Here is a 22,111-nt window from a genome sequence, read left to right on the forward strand (position 1 = left end):
AGTTTGTGGCTGACGAGGAATGGGAGCTGAATTTAATAGATTGGCAGATTTATTAAGGCACTTCCTGTTTCTCAGCAAATTCACCATTTTTCTATTACCTGTAAACACAGGAATTGAGGAGACTACCTGAACTCCAAGGGGCCCCAGCTTTTCTGGGGGGAAGACATTAACGAAATCAACTTCGTAGCCTGGACCCGGCACATATCAGTTAGAGTTAGTTGTATTGTCTACGTGGACACGATGTGCTCTGCTGCTATCAGACTGTGGAGACAGAGGATGATTCTGAGGAGGTGGAGGGGCGTGATGTCATTTTGGTGATTGTTGTTTCAAGCGTGGTGGTGGGAAGGGGGCTCGGCCGTGAGAGAATATGGGATTTGGACATGGTGTGAGTTTGATTCCAGCACTGACAAGCTTTTTCATCTCGTCCGTTAAATCCAGGAGGGGGGAGGAGGGGGAGAGGGTTACTGGAGATTGCGGAGAGTTGGGTGGGGTTCGGGGTGTTGGCGAAGGGAAGTTCCCTCTTGTTGAGACCAGAGGGCACTCCTCATTGGGGGGCAAAGATGGTGGTGGTGAAGACTCCTCCTCCTGGCATAGCTGTCTTCTCTGTTCGAAGCTTATCTCAGGCAGTAGTAGTTCTCCTCCCGAGTGCTGACTTATCAGTTGTTTTGGTTTGTCTCACTTGTTGTCCTTGGCAGGAAGAACTGATGTGTGGTGCACAGAGTAAAATATGTTGGAGGTTAACAACCTTACTCCTGACTTGTTGAGGCAAAATCAGCCTCAGCCTTAAAGAGGTGTCTGCGTTCCCAGAAAATGGTAAAATTGTCAATAAAGTTCACTGATTGAGTGGCACATGTAGCTTTGAGCCATCTGTTCAACATCAACAACCTGCTGAATCTCTCATCACCTCTTCGGACAGTTGGTAGAGGACCGCTGACCACTCCTTTCAGATGATAGTGCAGGCCAACCAGTCGCATCACAAATCTCAGGGCGCTGGGCTCTGCCTGTTACTCGTTTTCCCATATCCGAGGTGAAGGATTTATCTTTAGGCTTTGCGCCAAGAGTGTTCCAGCAAGGAGGAATATTCCTGGATTTGATATCCAGTCCACAGTACTCCTCTTCCATTGTAGCATTGTTGGGACTAATTAGCCGTGTGTTAGCAGGCTCTTGTCTGCTGTTCTGATTCCATGGAAGAGTAGTTTCGCTCCCACATAGTCCATTCACTTCCACATTTACTTCTATTTGGTGGACCTTGGTTTCCAGCACAGCAATTCTCTGAAGGATCTTCTGAAAGTCGTCTGCAGTAAAGGGAGGCATTTTGATGCTAGTTAGCCTTAGCTGCTAACAGGCTTGTGCTACTTCTTAGGCCTCGCTCAGAAAGTGCTGAAGAGTTGAAATGAGGCAGCAATATTCTTTATCTCCAATTAATTGTGCTCCCAGTGGTTTCTAAATATCCAGGAGTCGCTGCCTGCAATCTCTCAGTGAAGAAAAAACAGAATAATAGTGGAAAAAAGGCAAGCAGAAGCAAGAGCAAGCAGAAAAGCGTCTGCACCCAAGCAGATACAAGAAGCCTAGATGTACAGCTATTGTTAAAGCATTATTACTCAAAACATGCATTATTGTACTCCGGTGTTTTAATTTAATTGGCAAAAAGGACAGCTGTTAGTTTAGTTTGCACTACAGATTCGTTTTGAAACAATGTAAATACTGTAAATACACCTTAATGTGTGATGGCATAATGTGCTGTCAGACCACATAGATTTGCCAATGGAGGATGTGAGGGTTGATTTTAAATGAACTTAGCTTTGTGTTTTCAAAGTGAATTACTGAATACCTACTTACATGACCCAGATAACCAATAACCTCTGTTACAGGAGAAAACAGTAGACAGAAAACAAACTTTCAAATGTCTTTTTATTTTCCAATAAAATTGTCAATTGGGGCTGCGATGGAGATCAACCCCGAGATGCTGAACAAGATGTTGAACAAGCTTGGCGTGGGTGAGAGTTGGCGCTTCGTGGATGTGCTGGGGCTGGAGGGTGATCAACTCTCCGCCTCCCCGAAACCGGGAGTTAAGATTGAAATATGCATCTGTAAGAAACAGATAATGTCGTAATAAGTCAAACAAAATTATATGATATGACTCAGTTTTCTTGGTCTTTGAGCTGGAAAATTACACATTTAAGTGAGCACTATTGCGTGCACAAGACGACTTCAACAGCAAGTTATTGTACAGTGGAAACTGCTTTAATGTTATATTGATAATGGATACTGATCAACCGTTTATATGGATTAAAATGCCTGGGACAGAATAATTTCTATACAAATGCTGTTTGCAAACGACAGTGAAAGCCTTCTGATGTCATGCTAATCCCATAGATATATCTAAATAATATATCCCTAGAGTGCCTTTAGAGGCTAATCCTAAAGTTAGCCTAGTTAGCGCTAGCCACTGTTAGCCTAACTACGATAACAACGCTAAAAACTACCCAAAAGTCCAAAACTCGATTCTTTCAAATTAATATAACTTGACAGGGCTATATACTGTATATATTGTAGGACGTAACGTTCTAGTGAATAAAGACTATTTCTGTTTCCTCATAGAACGAAAAGTTGTCACTTGACTTTTACTCACCTCGTAGTCTCCACACTTCACAAATACGTGCTTCCGGTATTCTCACTTTTAAATTGAAAAGCGTCGAATCAACTTCCAGTCCCCACCATTGGAAAAAGCCTGTTTATTTCCCTTTTAAATGGTGCCACATTTGTAAGGAACATGCATTTGTGGGATGAGTATTTGTTTTCTTGTATTTGTATTCTGAGTATTATTTCACGCTATGGCAAGTATGACATTTTTTGTAGCCATGGACAAATAGGAGAGTTGCCATCGTTAAGCATAAGCTTTCAATAGTTATATTACCACTTCTCAATTTGGAAAGTTGAGCAGGTATTTTTTGAATGGGTTTATTGAAGTTATACAATTTATGGCATGATTACAGTAGATGAAAAAGGATTGCGTAAACAAATCTTATATGCAGTGGGCGATATGAGGGGGGATGCCGTCCCCCTTGTTAGCAAAATTAACAAAAAGCATCCCCCTTGTTAACCTGCCATCACTCGCACAGTGGAGTCATGCCGTGCACGGCTGCTTTGCGTTCCAACTGCCTGGTCTATTTTGACGGATGCCGCAACAAGCTGCAAAGAGCAGATCACGCCGGCAGGAAGTCAAGAGACACAGGAACGGCATAGCATCCGGTCAATTTTCAAAATAAAACACCCTGTGCAGACTCCTGATTGTATAAAAATGAAAAATGACCAGATCAACAAAATCTGAGCAAGTCAACAAAATTGGGCAGACAAAAGGCTCAGCTTCTGAAACGCTCCCACTGGGGTTCTCTCAAATGATTTTCACAGAGAACACAGACTTGTTCTTTATTCATAGACTCCCCTCCCTTTGCTGGTTATATCAGGGGTGCAAATATTTCATGTTTATTTTCAGTAATGTTCAAGTTTTTTCAGAGATTAGTTTTTTCTGACAGTTTAATATCAATAGTACCTTTGCTTATGCTTTGTTTATGTTATGTTGGTGATTGTCATTTTTGTGCTGGTTTATAGTTTAACCATTAGTGAGGTAGCTGTTACATTTCCCGACACCAGCTGTTTTATCCCCGTTGAAGCGCACTCTGCTGGACAAACTATGTCATTACATGAATTTTAAATGTGGAGAGTCCGATCAGGGCTCTGGTGGGTCTCAATAACCAGGCCGTGGAGTGCAGAAAGAGTTCTTTATTTTCTAATAAAGTTGTTGGGTCTTACAGAGACTTGTGTGTGTGGTTTCTAGGATGTACACAGAACAAAAGAGTGAAATCACACTATTGTTAACATCTTCATACAACAAAAGGTGAATAACCAATAGTAGCTTAAAGGTTTACCACATTAACACTGCTTATTACTTAACTCAAAAGAATTGCAATCCACAAGATAATAATTATTAATATCAACTGGAATCTACTTACAGGACAAATGGACGCACACATCCCTCTTAAACTGAAAAACTAGACCTGGAACACAGGAAAAAAACAGACTGAAAACTGCCAGCAACACCTTTTAGTGACCTTTTAGTCCTCTCTCCTTTTCTGCTACTGGTTAAGCAAACCAATCCAAACTGGTTCCTGTTGCTAGGCAGAACAGCAATAGCGCGCCCTCTAGTGGTCAGTAATGAGCCACTCTCTTTTCAGCTCCTGATGATAGACAGCCTTTTCAACATCTGTGATAGGCTAATATCGGCCTACCAATAAATCAGTCGGGCTCTACTATTTTGCACAATGTTCATTGTGTGTCCTTCAAGGAATTTAGATGGTAAAAAATTCCAAGGGGTCATGTAACTTAAAATTACCCTGCTTGTAGTGTATTGGGAGAAACATGAGAAAACCCTGCCTGAATAAATTCAGTCCACTGCATACAATTTAAAGGTGTATTTACTCATATCCCACTGGATAAAATGGAATTGTAGACTTAGAAATGTCAGTTATGGGTAAAGCGTCCTGCAACATTGTCCTTTGGGAGGTGTACATAGGTGTGTCAGGGCAGGGTGGTGCCCCCATTGGGCCATCCCCCCTGTTAAAAATTAACAAATCACCTACTGCTTATATGGATATACAAGTCTGTTGAAGATGGATGGACTTGCTTTGTGCTGACATGGAGTTAATAAACCACTTACCCCAATGCTTCCTTTTTATGTTTCTATTCTATGCAACATCCCTCTCGGGCACAGGAGATGGTGGCAGTGTGACTCTTGCAGAGAATGCATCCCCAGATGATGCTACTCAGTGTTCTCAGAGTGAAGAAAACCTGGATGCTCAGGTGGAAAGGTAGGAGCACACATACGTGCCTCTGTACGTTCTTTTTTAAAAATTTTTATTTATATTTATTGGGATGAGCAACATATAGAGTAAAAAAAGAGAGTACTTTCTACAGAAAGAGAAATAGTTGTTCCTCCATTATTTATTTATTTTTTGATAGTGCCCCCCACCCCACCGTCACCGATTGCCAAAAAAATATATAATAAAATAAAATACACAATAGTACTGCTATGTACATATATATCCATATATACAGTACAGACCAAAAGTTTGGACACACCTTCTCATTCAATGAGTTTCCTTTCTTTTCATTATTTATTGACATTGTAGATTCACACTTCTCAATATGTACTTAACAAAAAAGTGTAAAACAACTGAAAATACGCCTTATATTCTAGTTTCTTCAAAGTAGCCACCTTTTGCTCTGATTACTGCTTTGCAGACACTCTGCATTCTCTTGATGAGCTTCAAGAGGTAGTCACCTGAAATGGTTTTCACTTCACAGGTGTGCCCTGTCAGGTTTAATAAGTGGGATTTCTTGCCTTATAAATGGGGTTGGGACCATCAGTTGTGTTGTGCAGAAGTCAGGTGGATACACAGCTGATAGTCCTACTGAATAGACTGTTAGAATTTGTGTTATGGCAAGAAAAAAGCAGCTAAGTAAAGAAAAACAAGTGGCCATCATTACTTTAAGAAATGAAGGTCAGTCAGTCCGAAAAATTGGGAAAACTTTGAAAGTGTCCCCAAGTGCAGTCGCAAAAACCATCAAGCGCTACAAAGAAATTGGCTCACATGAGGACCGCCCCAGGAAAGGAAGACCAAGAGTCACCTCTGCTGCGGAGGATAAGTTCATCCGAGTCACCAGCCTCAGAAATCGCAGGTTAACAGCAGCTCAGATTAGAGACCAGGTCAATGCCACACAGAGTTCTAGCAGCAGACACATCTCTAGAACAACTGTTAAGAGGAGACTGTGTGAATCAGGCCTTCATGGTAGAATAGCTGCTAGGAAACCACTGCTAAGGACAGGCAACAAGCAGAAGAGACTTGTTTGGGCTAAAGAACACAAGGAATGGACATTAGAGTTATTACCAAAACTCATCAGATAGCAGAGTGGAATCCTGTAAAATAGCAGATTTTGAAGGAGAGTTAGTCTCATAATGATCACATATTCTGAGATAGATATAGACAAGATAGATATATTTACACAGTCAAATAGATAGTTTGAACCATTTCAGTCACTTAGGGTGAATAGAAAGAGAAAAGAGGAACCAACATAGTGAGGAATGCAGTACATTTATGACTCTTGATATCCTTAGGACACAAGGATGAGGATGCAGTCGGTGGTGGGACAAGGCATGTTTTCTCAGTTTACGGTGCCGAGTTGAGCCATGCCACTGCACTGGCGATGGCCCTGCCCCAGAGTAGGGCCAAGCCGCGGCTGCTCCACCTCCAAGCGGGCCACTGTGATGTCTCTTTACTGCAGCCAACCAATATCCTTGCATCCAACCCATAACAAGCACCCATCTCCCCCTCAAGTCGATACTGAACTCATGTCTTTGTAGGAAACCTGAGAGAAAGACATTTATAAAAGTCAGTGTATTCAGCTCTCAGTACTTCTTTTTAGCTTCTAACTGAATCTCTTTAGTTTCTCTCGTCCTGTTTGTACTTTGAGACATCTGCTGTGTTTTACTGTTTCATCGTGTTTATTTTCATGTTTCAGGAGTCATGGTTTGTTACTACTGTTGAAAACATGTTTCCTGTAATGCTGCTTCATAATAAAAGCTTTTAAATGACTAAATAACGATATGACGAATGTGACGAATGTGACTAATGACTAATAAAGAGCTTTTAATGTGAAGAAGTTAGAGTAAATCAAACATGTTTGTAACTGAATTAGCTGTGATTGTTTGAAAGTAATGCAGGGATTGGGACAAGCGTGTCATTGGTGTAAGACACACCTTCAAGCAGGTAGCCCAGTTGTGGTGGAAATGCAAAACCACCTGCTGTGCCAAGTCGAACCGTGTAGATGTAAAAACGGCATTTGTATATTCCTGTGTTCGGTCTGCTACACACTCCCTCTGTTTTTCCCCCTCATCCATTCAGGCTGACCAGGAAACTGGAGGAAAAACAAGAGCAAAGGAAGATAGGAGAAGAGGTGAGTAGAGAAAGCTTTTTTGGCCATTAAATACTACTTCATATTTTCAATAATCACAGTGGCCATGGGGGTAATGTCACTTCAAATCATTAGATATGAACATTTGTCCACTCCAATACTTACTTATACTACTCATTGACCAGGTACACGATTAGATTCCTCCAAAGGCTGAAAGAAAACTAATTTGTCACAGTCAATAATTCTTGTAAAACGTATTTGATGCTCACTTAACTCCTCCTAAGTGCGGGACAAAGTTGTTGGTCTGTTCTGTATTGACGAGTCCTCTGCATTGTGTGCTAAAATCTCTGATCTAAGAAAGCTACTTAATTGCCTGTCCATACTAATAAAACACAGTCTGTTAAAAGGTGCATTTAGTAAGATCTGGACATAATTAGGGCCCGAGCAGGAAACCTGCGAGGTCCCCATTGTTTTTCGAATGATTATTATTAGGGCCCTAGCACGAATCTCGTGCGAGGACCTATTGTATCTGTAAGGATTATTAGGGCCCGAGCACGAATCTCGTGCGAGGACCTATTGTATCTGCTAGGATTATTATTCTTCTTCTTTTTCTTCTACCTTCCAGTCGACTGCATATTTTGCATCCTGAACATACCCCAAAACTCATCAAAATTGAAACATATATCACATGTGCGCGCCCACATCTGAATTCAACATGATTGGTGGTGGGTGTGGTCAGGGTACTCCATAGCGCCACCTAACGTCAAGTCATGTGACCAAAACCTGCTCGGATCGTCTTGAAATTTATAGGACTCATGGGTCTCAAGGATTTAGGCAGGAATTATTTTTGTCGGAATTTTTGCCGCAACAGGAAGTCGGCTATCTTGAATGGCGTGCAGCGATTTTCATTTTTCCAACGCTGTTTTCGGGACTTGAGGATGTTCGCAGACTCACCATATTTGGCCTGTAGCTCCTTACCCATGTGTACGTTAATTCGATACCACAACTGCCCTCATACACAGCACGATAGCTCAGTAGCGCCCTCTAAAGCCCCCCTTATGGCTTTTCCCATTCATTTTTTTTCATTTCTATGCCTCGTACTTTATTTAACTAGTCCGACAGATTTAACGCCACAGACTTCACACTCACTAAGTATCATCCTGAGTCCTTGATGATGACACCCTGTCAAAAGCTTTCGCCTCCGATAGCCCTGGTGGGCGTGGCGGTGCGGTTAATTTTGATGAGCCCCCTTATGGCTTTTCCCATTCTGTACGGACCCAATATGTCTATGCCTCGTACTTTCACCAACTCGTCCTACAGATTTAACACCACAGACTTCACATTCAGTAGCATCCTCATACCTTCAACAGCCTGTGTTACACCTGATGGGCGTGGCGGTGCGGTCAATTGTGATCCTTTGCCAATACGCAGGAAGTCCTTGTAACTTCAACATACACTTGCCCATCTGCATCAAATTGCTCACACATGTAGAGGAGCTCACCCTGAATACGTCTCTGCATCAATACTGTGTCATATCTGGACACAGGAAGTCACTGAATATTCCACTGTTGTGTTTTGTGTGACACGTATCCCATTTAGGTAGGAAATTTCCAAAGGCAAAGGGTGAGTACACATCTGGGCGCGCGGCCTCCGACGGTGCCACAGCCCAACGTACGTGGGGGGGTGAGGGCCCGTTCATCACTGCTTGCAGTTTTAATTAGGGCCCGAGCACGAATCTCGTGCGAGGACCTATTGTATCTGTAAGGATTCTTTATTATTATTTTTTGTCCTTCCCCAAGATCGCATATTTGGCGGCCTGAACATACCCCAAAACTCACCAAACTTGGAACATATGTCACATGTGGTGAAAAATTTGATAATTCAGCATGATTGGGGGTGGGTGTGGCCAGGGGACTCCATAGCGCCACCTAACGTCGGGTCATGTGACCAAAAACTTTCTCGGATCGTCATGAAATTTACAGTCATGACCCAATGTCTGTGCGTCGTACTTTAACTAACTCATCCTACAGATTTAACGCCACAGACTTCATACTCACTAAATATCATCTTCAGAACTTGATGATGACACCTTGTGAAAAGCTTTTGCCTACGTTATTCCTGGTGGGTGTGGCAGTGCGGTCAATTTCGATGACCCCCTTATGGCTTTTCCCATTCTGTACTGACCCAATATGTCTATGCCTTGTACTTTAACTAACTCGTCCTACAGATTTAACACCACAGACTTCACATTCACTCAGTAGCATCCTCAGACCTTCAACAGCCTGTGTTGTGCTTGGTGGGCGTGGCGGTGCGGTCATTTTCGATCCTTCGCCATCGCGCAGGAAGTCCTTATAACTTCAACATAGAATTTCCCATCTACACCAAATTGGTCAGAATTGTAGAGAGCTTGTCCCTGAATAGGTCTTTGCATTAATACTGTGATAAGTGAACAAATGGCTCCATAGCGCCCCCTGGAATATTTCAAACTTGAAGCCCCGCCTCCTACATGCACACATATTAACGAAAGTCAGTACGCATATGTATCATGACCAGACGCACAAAAAACCCTATTGGACACATGCCCTTAGCCCAACAGGAAGTCCGCCATTTTCCTTCAAAGTTGATCCCTCGCCATAAAGCAGGAAGTCCTTATAACTTCAACATACAATTGCCCATCTGCATCAAATTGCTAACACATGTAGAGGGGCTCACCCTGAATACGTCTCTGTATCAATACTGTGTCTTTTCTATAGCGCCACCCACAGGACACAGGAAGTCACTGAAGATGTCACTGTTGTGTTTTCAGTGACACGGACCCCATTTAGGTCGGAACCTTTCCACAGACAACGGACAAACACACATCTGGACACACAGCACTCCGATGGTGCCACAGCCCAACGTATGTGGGGGGGCGAGGGCCCGTTCATCACTGCTTGCAGTTTTAATTTATTATTATTATTCCTTCGACGTGATTGCATTTTTGGAGGCCTGAACATACCTGAAAACTCAGCAAACTTGGAACATACATCATATTTGCGCGCCGCTATCTGATTTCAACATGATTGGGGGTGGGTGTCGCCAGGGGACTCCATAGTGCCAACTAACGTTGTTTTGTCCCCACGAACATTTTCTCGGATCGTCTTGAAATTTACAGGAGTCATGGGTCTCAAGGATTTAGGCTGGAATTATTTTTTTCAGAATTTTAGCTGCAACAGGAAGTCGGCCATCTTGAATGGCGTGCGGCAAATTTCGGTTTTCCGACGCATTTTTCGGCACTTTAGGATGTTTGCAGACTCACCAAATTTGGCCCGTAGCTTCTTACACATGAGTACGTTAATTTGATACCACATCTGCCACCATGCGTGGCACGACAGCTCAGCAGCGCCCCCTAACGCCCTCCTTACGGCTTTTCCCATTCATTTTTTGTCATGTTTTCGCCTCGTACTTTATGTAACTTGTCCTACAGATTTAACACCACACACTTCACACTCGCTACATATCATCTTCAGAACTTGATGATGACACCTTGTGCAAAGCTTTCGCTTCCGATATACCTGGTGGGCGTGGCAGTGCGGTGACCCCTTATGGCAGTTCCCATTCTGTAGGAACCCATTTCTAAGCCTCGTACATTGTTTAACTTGGCCTACAGATTTAACGCCACAGACTTCCCAGTCACTACGCCTTATCCTCATGCCTTGATGATGATATGTTGTGAAAAGCTTTTGCCTACGTTATTCCTGGTGGGCGTGGCAGTGCGTTCAATTGTGATGACCCCCTTATGGCTTTTCCCATTTTGTAGGTACCCATTTCTATGCCTCATACTTTATTTAACTCGTCCTACAGATTTAACACCACAGACTTCACATTCGCTCAGTAGCATCCTTAGACCTTCAACAGCCTGTGTTGTGCTTGGTGGGCGTGGCAGTGCCGTCAATTTCAATCCTTCGCCATCACGCAGGAAGTACTTATAACTTCAGCATACAATTTCCCATCTGCATCAAATTGGTCACACATGTGGAGGGGTTGTCCCTGAATAGGTCCATGCATTATTACTGTGTTAAGTGAACAAATGGCTCCATAGCGCCCCCTGGAATATTTCAAACTTGAAGCCCCGCCTTCTACATGCACATACATGAACAAAAGTTCATACGCATATGTATCATGACCAGGCGCACAAAAAACCCTCTTGGACACATACCCTCAGTCCAACAGGAAGTCCGCCATTTTCCTTCAAAGTTGATCCCTCGCCATGAAGTAGGAAGTCCTGATAACTTCAACATACAATTGCCCATCTGCATCAAATTGCTCACACGTGTAGAGGGGCTCACCCTGACTACGTCTCTGCATCAATACTGTCTCATATGTATAGCGCCACCCACTGGACACAGGAAGTCACTGAATATGTCACTGTTGTGTTTTGTGTGACACGTATCCCATTCAGGTAGGACATTTCCACAGCCACCGGGCGAGCACACATCTGGGCCCGTTCATCACTGCTTGCAGTTGTAATTAGGGCCCGAGCAGGAAACCTGTGAGGTCCTTATTGTTTTTCGAATGATTATTATTGTTTTTATTTTTGTTTTTTTTCTTTGTCCGAAATGATCGCATTTTTCACTACCTGAACATATACGAAAACACGATTTTATTTGGCAAACATATTAGGCTTGGCGAAAAATTTGATAATCTATGGTCGTCGTGAACTTCCACCACTAGGGTGGCGCTATAATCAAGCAAAGTGCGTTTTTGCTCAAAACTCCCACATACTTTGTCGCACATTCAAAAACCTTATATCCACGCGTTCAGTGAATTCGCAAAATGTCGCAAACCTACTTTTGCTAACTCCTCCCAGGCGATTACACCGATTTGCACCAAACTTTGCACACAGCATCTGTGGAGCCTCCTGACCTCCCGTTGTGCTAAGCATGTTTGTCCGTTTTTTTTTTTTTTCTTCATTGTTTTTAATACAGTTTTTTGTTTCAGTTCAACAAAAGTGTCTAACAAAACAAAACAACAAAACAAACACAAAACATACACAACAGCTCTTACATGAAAGATGAGCATATGGCATAATACAAAAGGTGGTGAGTCAGTCTTACAACCCCAATGTCGTTCAAGTGCACATCAGTCCCCTTAATAGAATGGGGGAAAGGTCCGGTCCAATATAGTCCAAAAATGGGTGCCACACTCTGTAGAACTGATCTACGCTGTGATGTATGACGTTGGTAAGATATTCTAGAGGGATCAGTTCAAAAGTTATTTTACGCCAACCACAGACAGAGGGAATCTTGTCACTGACCCACTGCAAAAGAATATTTTTCCTAGCTGCAAACGTTAAGATATTATACAATCTTTTGTTGACTGCTGTTTTTAAGCGGTCACTTGGAAGACCTAGAATCAGGGACATGGAATTCATTTCTATATTAATGTGAAAAATTCTCTCCATTTCACTTATAATGTCAACCCAGTATCTTTGAAGTTTATGACAAGACCAGAGACAATGAGTTAAAGTTCCCACATCAGTTTTACACTTGAGACACAAAGGGGAAAGAGAGCGGTTGAAGAAGTGCCTGCGGTGAGGAGATATATGTAATCTGTGTAAAATCTTAAATTGTATTGCTCTTGTCCGAGTGCAAATTGAAATCCTTTTTGCAAGAGACCAAATGGTATCCCACTTTTCTTCATCTATGGTCGCAGACAGCTCCTTCTCCCACACAGCTCTGACCCCCTGCGCATCAGTAGTAGAAAAACCATTAAGTACATGGTAAAATGAGCTCAGAGACACTTTCAATTGTTGTTGGAATAAAATTTTCTCAACAGCAGATATTTCAGGGTGATCAATAAGGGTTGTGCTATGAATGCCATGGATCCTGGCCGCGCCCGGGTCGTGGATCGTGGATGCGCCCACTGCTATGGCCCTGCCTGATCGTGGGTGCGCCCACTGCTATTGCCCTGCCTGATCGTGGATGCGCCTACTGCTATGACCCTGCCGGATCGTGGATGCGCCTACTGCCATGACCCTGCCTGACACCCACCACTACTGTCGCTAATATTAGTCACATCTGTTACATACGTTCCACTACTATAATTGTAATGCATTACTACATACTATCCTTACCATTAATCACTACTACTGTTATCACTAGTAATCACATTTCCATGTGCATTTCATTATTATTGCTGTAATACATCTTTATGTACTTTCACTCCTGTCAACCATCGCTTATAATTGAATACATTGTGATCTCGTTGATCTGCTCTGTACATGCGACATCTATTGCACGTCTGTCCGTCCTGGGAGAGGGATCCCTCCTCTGTGGCTCTCCCTGAGGTTTCTTCTGCATTTTTTTCCCTGTTAAAAGGGCCTTTTTTGGGGCAAGTTTTTCCTCACTCGAATCGAGGGTCGAAGGACAGAGGGTGTCGTCTCTGTACAGATTGTAAAGCCCTCTGAGGCAAACTGTGATTTGTGAATTTGGGCTATACAAATAAAATTTGATTTGATGATTTGATTTGAATGATATAATGCCGTATTTGCAAAAAGCGAAAGAAATCTTGTTTGGCCAGTTTGTAACTGTTAGTAAGCTGTTCAAATGACATAAGTTTATCATCTGAAAAAAGGTCACTGAGAGATTTAATATTCTTATTAGACCATTGTTGAAAACCGGGGTCTGAAGAACCTGGGGGAAAAGCAGGATTATTTATTATTGGGGTAAAGATGGATGTTGTATTTGATCTTCCCTCGAGACGGCGGACAAGCCGCCATGCTTTTAGAGTGTTGATTGTTACAGGATTTGTACAAAAGGCTTTAATTTCTTCAAAATTATTAAAAAATAATAGGTCACTTAGTTTGCACTGTGATAATGCTGTCTCAATATCCAACCAGATTGAAGTTTTACCCTCAACCCAGTCATTTACAAATCTTAAATGGGCACAGAGTTGATACATTTTAATATTAGGTAAGTCCAAGCCACCCATTGAACTTGGTAGATGTAAAACTGCCATCTTAAGCCTAGGTCTACACTGGTTCCAAATAAAAGATCTGAGCCATCCATTTATGTCCTTCAATACTCTTTTAAAAAACAAAACAGGAACCATTTGGATAGGATACAATAGCCTAGGCAACACATTCATTTTGACCAGGGCAATGCGTCCTAACCAGGAAACATCATACACATCATAAGATCAAAGATCAAAGATGGCTGCTGAGTGAGCAAGCTGTTTGTTGAGCTGCTGTCTGCTTGCCTTTTCTTTTTGAAATTGTGGCGCTACATGGCTTCCTACTCTCATCATTTCTAAATAATCCACCTCATCTATTGTCACTGGACTAATCTGGTTGCTGTTTGGACTGGTCATTAATTATTCTCCTGCAAACTTTCTCATCAAAGTTTCCACACAATGGATCAGTTCATTGACCAGTTGAAAATATTATCTGACTCCATCGTGCAATCTAAATCTGAAATGATTGCATACTTCGACTCCAAAGTGGATCCTATTGTCTCCAAATTGAATAGTATCCGAAAGTCTTTATCCACTCTTGGTGATCACGTTGCTCACCTTGAACACCGTGTTGGAGCAAACGAGGATAACCTAAGTGAAATCACCACCCGTATCAAACAACTGGAAACTGATAATTCCTACCTCGTGAACAAAGTTGATGACCTGGAAATGACCTTTGTTTTGGTCCATTTCTCTTTGCCACGGAGCTGGTGCAGTAATCCAGCCACAACTTTATACTGACTCTCTTGGTTTACGGTAATGACTTTTTTCTTCATTGATACTGCTCCTCCGTGCTGTTGTATATGTTTTGTTCTCTATTGCGGCTGGTTTTGTGTTGTTTACATTCAGCAGAATCATGTGTGTATTTCCGCTTCGTCTTCTTCTTCTTTGGCGTTTGTGGCGGGCGGCGCCGGCGCTGAGGTGCATTACCGCCACCTACTGCACCGGAGTGTGAACTGGAATCACCTTTACTTTACCTTTACCTGTACTTTTCCACCGTTAAACGGTTCGCTTTTTGTTTATCAGCCGCCTTGGAGTGAAAGAAGTGTCGCAAAGTCGTTTCTTGTTATCACTCTTAAGGTTGTCTTTCTTTACTCCTATTAAAATGGTTACTGTGCTGCACTAACTTCTTTGAAGAGTCATGTTATATGGCAATTATAGTCAGTGACTGGCTTCAGCCCACTTTCTCTCCTGGCCCTGGCTTTTATTTCCTAAACTTTGATTTCTCTAAGCTACATTTATAAAACTTTTCAATGAAGCAGACACAGTTCCATATGGTTTTGGCTCACTATCCAAAACCTATGGGCCTTCTTGGTCCTGGTCAGCTGTTTGACCTCATTGTTCATTGTCTCTGTGTGTGTTTGTCTTGTGTTTCATTACCTTGTTATGTTTGTATGTTTAGGTACTGTGTTTTGTGTGTACACTCTCTGTGTTCGTGGTGTATGTTCATATGTTGCTTGCTGCTCTTCCACTCCCCTCACTCTTCCCCTCAACTTAATCTTGTTCTTTTTGTTGTGTTTTGTTTTACAGACCTGTTGCTTTCATTGTTTCCTCTGGCATAATTGAATCTGTTAAGGGTTTAAAAATCATTCATCTTAATATTAGAAGCCTTGTTTCAAAATTGATTCCCTTCGTGCCTGGGTTACTCTGTACAAACCAAATATCATCACAATCTCAGAAACTTGGCTACATAGTAATATTAGTAATGATGAAATTAAAATTGATGATTTTGTTCTGTTCAGAGCTGATAGGGCTTCTAGAGGAGGTGGGGTGGCCACATATGTTGCTGCAAATCTAGTCTCTGAGCGTGTTACTCCTACTGCTGAGCAAACTCATTTTGAATGTATTTTTATTAACATTATTCTTCATGACAACAAGCATTTAATCATCGGCAACATTTATAGGCCCCCATCTGCTCCTAGGGACTCTACAATGGGTATTTTGTCCACTATCAATTCTCTTAATAAACACAATGAAATGGTAATCCTAGGCGACTTCAACATTAATTGGCTTGATCGCTCCGCCTCCAATGATCGTAATTTATTTAGCAGTGTGAATTTAACTCAGCTGATTAAAGAACCTACCAAAGTTGGTAGTCGTTCTTCTCTGTTAGACTGGATACTTGTGACTAACCCAGAACGGATAATCAAATCTGGAGTTATGTCTGACTGTTTAAGTGACCATTCTGTAATATTCTGTTTGGAAAATCAAAGTTCCTAGCTCTCCTCCTAAATATATCAAATTTAGACAATGCAAAAATATTAATAATGAGTGTTTTGTTCGGGACTTAACTGCTATTTATTGGAGCAGAATTCAGCTAATACCTTTCGTGGAAGACGCCTGGAATTTCTTTCATTCCGAACTATCTAATGTCATTGATAAACATGCCCCCACGAGAACAATCAGAGTCAAAGGCAGACATTTACCCTGGATTAGCTCTGAACTCATTAGCCTATTCAAACAAAGGGATAAAGCTTGGTCTAAATACCGCTCTTCCAAAGATCCTGGTGACTGGGAATTCTACAGAGGTTTGAGGAATTTGTGCAAAACCAAAACAAGGAATGCCAAATCCAACTACTATAGAATCAACCTTTCTCACAATTTTCATAATCCTAAACAGTTTTGGAATCAGCTGAATCTTATTCTCAATAAAACTAATAAAAGTTCCATCAACCTGATTCATTTTAATCATCAAATTATCTCTGATCCGCCACTCATTTCTCAGGCTTTTAATCAACATTTCTCATCCATCTGTGGTTCCCACCTCAATAATTTTCATAACACAGCCTATTCCCATAACTCTGTCTTTACAAATAGCTCTTTTTCCTTTACCAAAATCCTTCCTATTGATGTCCTCCACGCCATACATGAGCTTAAACAATGCTCTAGTGCTGGTCCTGATGGTTTAGATGCCAAATTTCTTATAATAGCTGCTGATGTGTTAATGTACCCACTTGCTGAACTATTCAATCTCTCATTATCCACCTGCTCAATTCCTTCCATTTGGAAATGCGCCAGAGTTACTCCACTTTTCAAAGCTGGTAATCCGACCGATATGAACAACTATCGTCCAATTTCTATCATCTGTTCTGTTGCAAAAAATTTTGAGAAACTCATCTTTATTCAGTTATCACAGTACTTAAATTTATTTAATATTCTTTCTCCATTTCAATCAGGCTTTAGACCTAAGCATTCCACAACTACTGCTCTCCTAAAATTTACTAATGATGTGTTCTCCTCCTCTGATAAAGGCCAACTCACCGGTGCAATATTTATTGATCTCTCCAAAGCTTTTGATATGGTTGACCATTGTCTCCTCCTCGACAAGCTCTACTCTATTGGTTTTTCACAACATGCTCTTCTCTGGTTTAATTCATATCTTCAAAATAGACGTCAATGTGTTGCTTTTCAGGGTTTTCAGTCCGATTACTTAATTGTTGAAAAGGGTGTTCCGCAAGGTTCTACCTTAGGTCCACTTCTTTTTTCCATCTTTATTAATGATTTACCTAGTATATGTCTTCAATGTTCTGTTCATCTTTATGCTGGTGATACTGCTATTTATTTATCTCACACTGATTTATTTCACATCCAGAATTCTTTACAGTCTGATTTTGATTTGGTCCAAAAATGTTTTTTTAACAACAAACTTGTGCTTAATATGAAGAAATCTTGCAGCATGTTATTTCATACACGTCACAATCATTCTCATCCCCACAGTTTGCAAATTAATTTTGTTGATGGTTCACCTCTTGAGACTGTCAGCTCATTCAAATATCTTGGACTCTGGCTTGACCCGGAACTCTCCTTCAAACTTCACATTGACTCTGTTGTTAAGACAACCTTTGGATGTCTTTGTCAATTGTATCGTTCTATTAACTGTTTTACTTTCGATGTCAGGAAAAGAATAATCACTCAACTCATTTTGCCTTTTATTGATTATGCTGATATTGTTTACCAGAACACATTTGACAGCTATCTTAAACCTCTCAATATTGTTTATAATTCTTTATACAGATTTATTTTGAGGTGTCCTTTTAAAACCCATCACTGTTTCATGTACGAATCACTTAATTGGTTACATCTTAACAATAGAAAACAGTTTCATTGGGTTTTGTTCATCTTTAATTGTATTCACTCTCACTGTCCCTCCTATTTAAGTCAGCTTCTTGTCCCATTTAGTTCCTCTTATTCACTTAGGCATATGCAATACCCCTTCTTTTTTGTTCCCAGAATTCTCAAAGAAATTGGTCACAGGTCCTTTTAATACAAAGCTCCATAGTGCAAATAATCTTCCTCCCCATTTGAGATCCATTACATCCTTTCATTGTTTTAGGTCTTCTTTATTCTCTCATGTCAGAACAACCTGTTCATGTTTTTAATTTGAGCGTAATTTAATTTAATTTAATTTATGTATAACATTCAGTTTAATGTATTCTCTTTTCTCCGTATACCATTTGAGGACAGGGGTTGTTGGTGGGTGGGAGGGGTGAGCTGAGTGCAAGCATATGTTTTACCTAACTGTTTTTTTCTTTGTTTGTTTGGTTTTGTTTTGTCTTTTGTTTCTTTTGTTTTCTGTACTGTCTGTACTGTCTATTATTGTTTTGTGGAATGTATGTTTGTATTTATGTTGTATGTGTACTTGGGACCCCCTCGAAAATGAGATGCTGCATCTCAAGGGGCTATCCCTCAATAAATTCAATTCAAACAGGAAGTGACATCCATCGCTCTAGGTCCTGCTTAATTTTACAAAGTAAGGGTGCAAAGTTGGCTTTATATAGTTGATCGAAGGATGGGGTGATGAAGATTCCCAAGTACACAAACCCATTGGGAGACCATTTGAAAGGAAAGGGAGGTACAGTAGTTGGTATTGTTGAAAGAGTACCGAGAGGCATAGCCTCTGATTTAGCCAGATTGATTTTATAACCAGAGAAACAACTAAATCTGTCAATCACATCAATAAGACTTGGTACGGAAGTTTCAGGGTCGGTCAGAAGGATTAGAACATCATCCGCATATAAGGTTATTTTATGACACAGCTGTCCGATCTCTAAACTACGTATTGTGGGTGTCACCTTTATGGCCTCAGCAAGTGGCTCTATGGCCAAAGCGAATAAGAGGGGCGATCAAGGGCAACCCTGCATCACCCCTCTGTAACTATTGAAGTATTCAGACCTGAATCCATTAGTCAGGACTGCTGCCTGTGGACTAGTATAGATAATTTTGACCCATTTTATAAAATTCTCCCCCAAACCAAATGTACCCAGTGTATACAGTAAGAAAGACCATTTAATTTGGTCAAATGCTTTCTCTGCATCGAGAGAAAGCACCAGACCGTTAATAGATTTTTGTTTTAAAGCTAGGATAGCGTTCAACAAACGTCTAACATTGGTGGCTGAATTCCGACCCCTTATAAAACCCGTCTGGTCTTCCTTTATCAGTGTTGGTAAGAGATTTTCTAAACGAGAGGCTAAGATTTTAGAAAGCAGCTTCCTATCAACATTTAAAAGCGCTATGGGCCTGTAGGATCCGCAAAAGTCTGGACACTTCCCTTTCTTTAAAATTAAGGATATATTGGCCTCCCTCAGTGTCTGTGGGAATTCTCCTGTAGTGAAGGAATGGTTGAACATATCAAGAAGAGGTTCTACAAGAATATTTTGGAACTGTTTATAAAATTCACAACAGAAGCTGTCAGGTCCTGGTGACTTTCCGTTTTGTAATGTTTTAATAGCTTTGATCACTTCAGTTTCAGTTTAGTTAATTTGGTAAGTCAAATTGAGCAAAGAAGTTGTGCATTAGTTGCTCCCCCTCTGGAGCTTGTTCAGAAGAGTACAGGTTTTTGTAAAAATTCTTAAAACTGTTATTTATCAGTTTATTTTCGTGTACCTTGTGGCCTTCTTTATCAGATACAGCTGCGATGGTGTTGGATTCCGCACGCTTCTTAACATAGTAGGCCAGACATTTACCCGCTTTATCTCCATGCTCATAAAACCTCTGTCTAGTATACTTCATTTTCTTCTCTGCATCTTTAGTAAGAAGGCAATTCAGAGCTGATCTGAGTGTCATGATTTCTTGCCACAATGGTGGTGACGGAGAGGCAATATATGCTTTTTCTTTATCCATCAATTCACTCTCTAAAGATTTTTGTTTCTCCAGTCTTTGGCGCTTCTTTGTTGCAGAGTATGAAATGATTAACCCTCTCGCATAAGCCTTGCATGTTTCCCATAAGACAGAGGCATTACTGGCTGATGAAGTATTGATTTTCAGAAATGCTTTAAGTTCAGTAGAAAAGTTGGAAGTAAATTTCTCATCTTTAAGAATAATGGTATTAAGTCTCCAGTGACGAGACTGATGTAGCGCTGTTTTAAGATTAAGGTCCATAATTACTCTGGCGTGATCTGAGATAATTATACTGGTTATGTCACATGATAAAACTGAATACAAGTCAGTTTTTGGCAGAAAAAAGTAATCAATTCTGGTTTGGCACTTATGCGGAGCCGAGAAAAATGTATATTGTTTATCAGAAGGGTGGATACACCTCCAAGCATCAATAAGCCCAAACTCCTCACATAGAACATGGAGCGTGTTGGCCTGAGGAGAGGGTGGTGCAGTAGTATGTGGAAATTTGTCAATAAGCGGATTTAGTATTAAGTTAAAATCACCACCAACAATAACGGTGGAATTGGGAAGGAATGGACCTAAGTCCAGGAACATTTTGGTAAGGAAGGCGGTTGGGTGGGCAGGTGTAAAGTACACATTCATCATTACAATATTTTGACCTTGCAAAATTCCTTTGATTATCACATAGCGACCCTTCAGATCCTTAACACAGTCAGATACTATAAAAGGTAGGTTTTTCCTAATCAACACTGCCACTCCCCTACTTCTTGTTGTAAAGGATGAGAAAAATACTTGTCCGAGTGGCCCTTGTTGTAACTTTAAATGCTCTGTGTCATCAAGATGCGTTTCTTGTAACATAACAACATCTATATAATCCTTCTTTAGACATGACAAGACAAGTATTTTTCTCCTCTTAATATGACTGTGAACACCCGTACTTTCCAGGTGCATATTCGCAGCTTATTCATTATTAGTATTATTCATGTATCATACAAAGCATATTGAGCCAAAAGATTCACCACACTCTGAGTAAGAATAAAACAAGCAAATAAAGAAAAGAAAAGAGCTGTGTAACAAAACATTCAAAAACAGTAGTTTGGCAACAACCCTACAGAACATGTAGGGAAAAATCGACCTTCTCTTGCCTGCCGATGAGAGCCGACAGGTACAACATGTGTTTAACTCACGCCTACTCATAGACAAAAACACTGTCACAAGTCTGTCAAGCATACGATGAAGTGGGACATTTCACCTGGTTGATTATAAGCAGTAGGAAAGAAAAGGGGCATAGTCACACACGCCTGAATTTGGCAGGTACTCACATTGCTTCATAAAGCACAGTCCAGGCACCATGTTAATTGAAAGGAATAGTCCGGTGGTTACAGAAGTTTAGGGCAGTGATTCCACGTAAGTCGCAGCTGCCTCCGGTGTGTTGAATCTCTTCTCCATGCCGTTGACAGACAGTTTCAGCGTGGCGGGATATAGAAGTGCATAATCCACAGTCTTCCTCCTCAGACAACCCTTCACCTCGTCAAAAGCCTTGCGTTTCTTGGCCACCGCCGCCGAATAGTCATTAAAGAAGGAAACTCAGATCCGGTCTGCTGGCTGGTTCGGCTCTGTAGCAAGGCGCCGGGCTGCGGCCATCACTCGTTTATCAGCATAGTTGTGAAGTTTCATGATGATGGGTCTGGCGCGTTGGTTAGTGCCCGGCTTCGGTGCTAGAGAGCGGTGAGCGCGGTCAAACTTGATCTTCCCAGATTTAGTTGTGAGGTTGAGATAGGAGGGAAGCCACGTCTCCATGAAAGTGACTGGATCCTTTCCCTCCGTGCCCTCGGGCAGCCTGACCAGACGAAGGTTACATCTGCGGCTGCGGTTCTCTAAATCATCTATGTGGTCTGCCATGTCTGTTATTCGTTTTTCGAGTTGTGTCACTTTAGCCTGCAACACATCCGTCGTGTCTTCCACGCCCGAGATCCGTGTCTCGGCCTCGCCAACCCGCGTTGCCAAAGCCTGCATCCGAGATGTTTGT

At 41.4% G+C, this 22,111-nt stretch overlaps 1 protein-coding gene across 6 annotated transcripts in view; it reads left to right on the top strand.

Moving 5' to 3' along the window:
- The window catches only part of ubxn4 (UBX domain protein 4), a 206,345-nt gene that overhangs the window by 82,595 nt on the left and 101,639 nt on the right, over nucleotides 1–22,111 (top strand). For all 6 annotated transcript variants that reach the window (XR_014623289.1, XM_084362255.1, XM_084362253.1 and 3 more), the window contains 2 exons: nucleotides 4,772–4,868; nucleotides 6,963–7,014. Coding sequence is in view for 5 of the 6 variants with exons in the window: in XM_084362255.1 (XP_084218381.1) it covers nucleotides 4,772–4,868; nucleotides 6,963–7,014 (149 nt within the window). In the remaining variant the exon portion in view is untranslated. The remainder of the gene's footprint in view (nucleotides 1–4,771; nucleotides 4,869–6,962; nucleotides 7,015–22,111) is intronic.

The sequence above is a fragment of the Pagrus pagrus genome (genome assembly GCF_965226575.1).
Source record: "Pagrus pagrus genome assembly, chromosome: 9".
In the NCBI taxonomy this organism is placed as follows: domain Eukaryota; kingdom Metazoa; phylum Chordata; class Actinopteri; order Spariformes; family Sparidae; genus Pagrus; species Pagrus pagrus.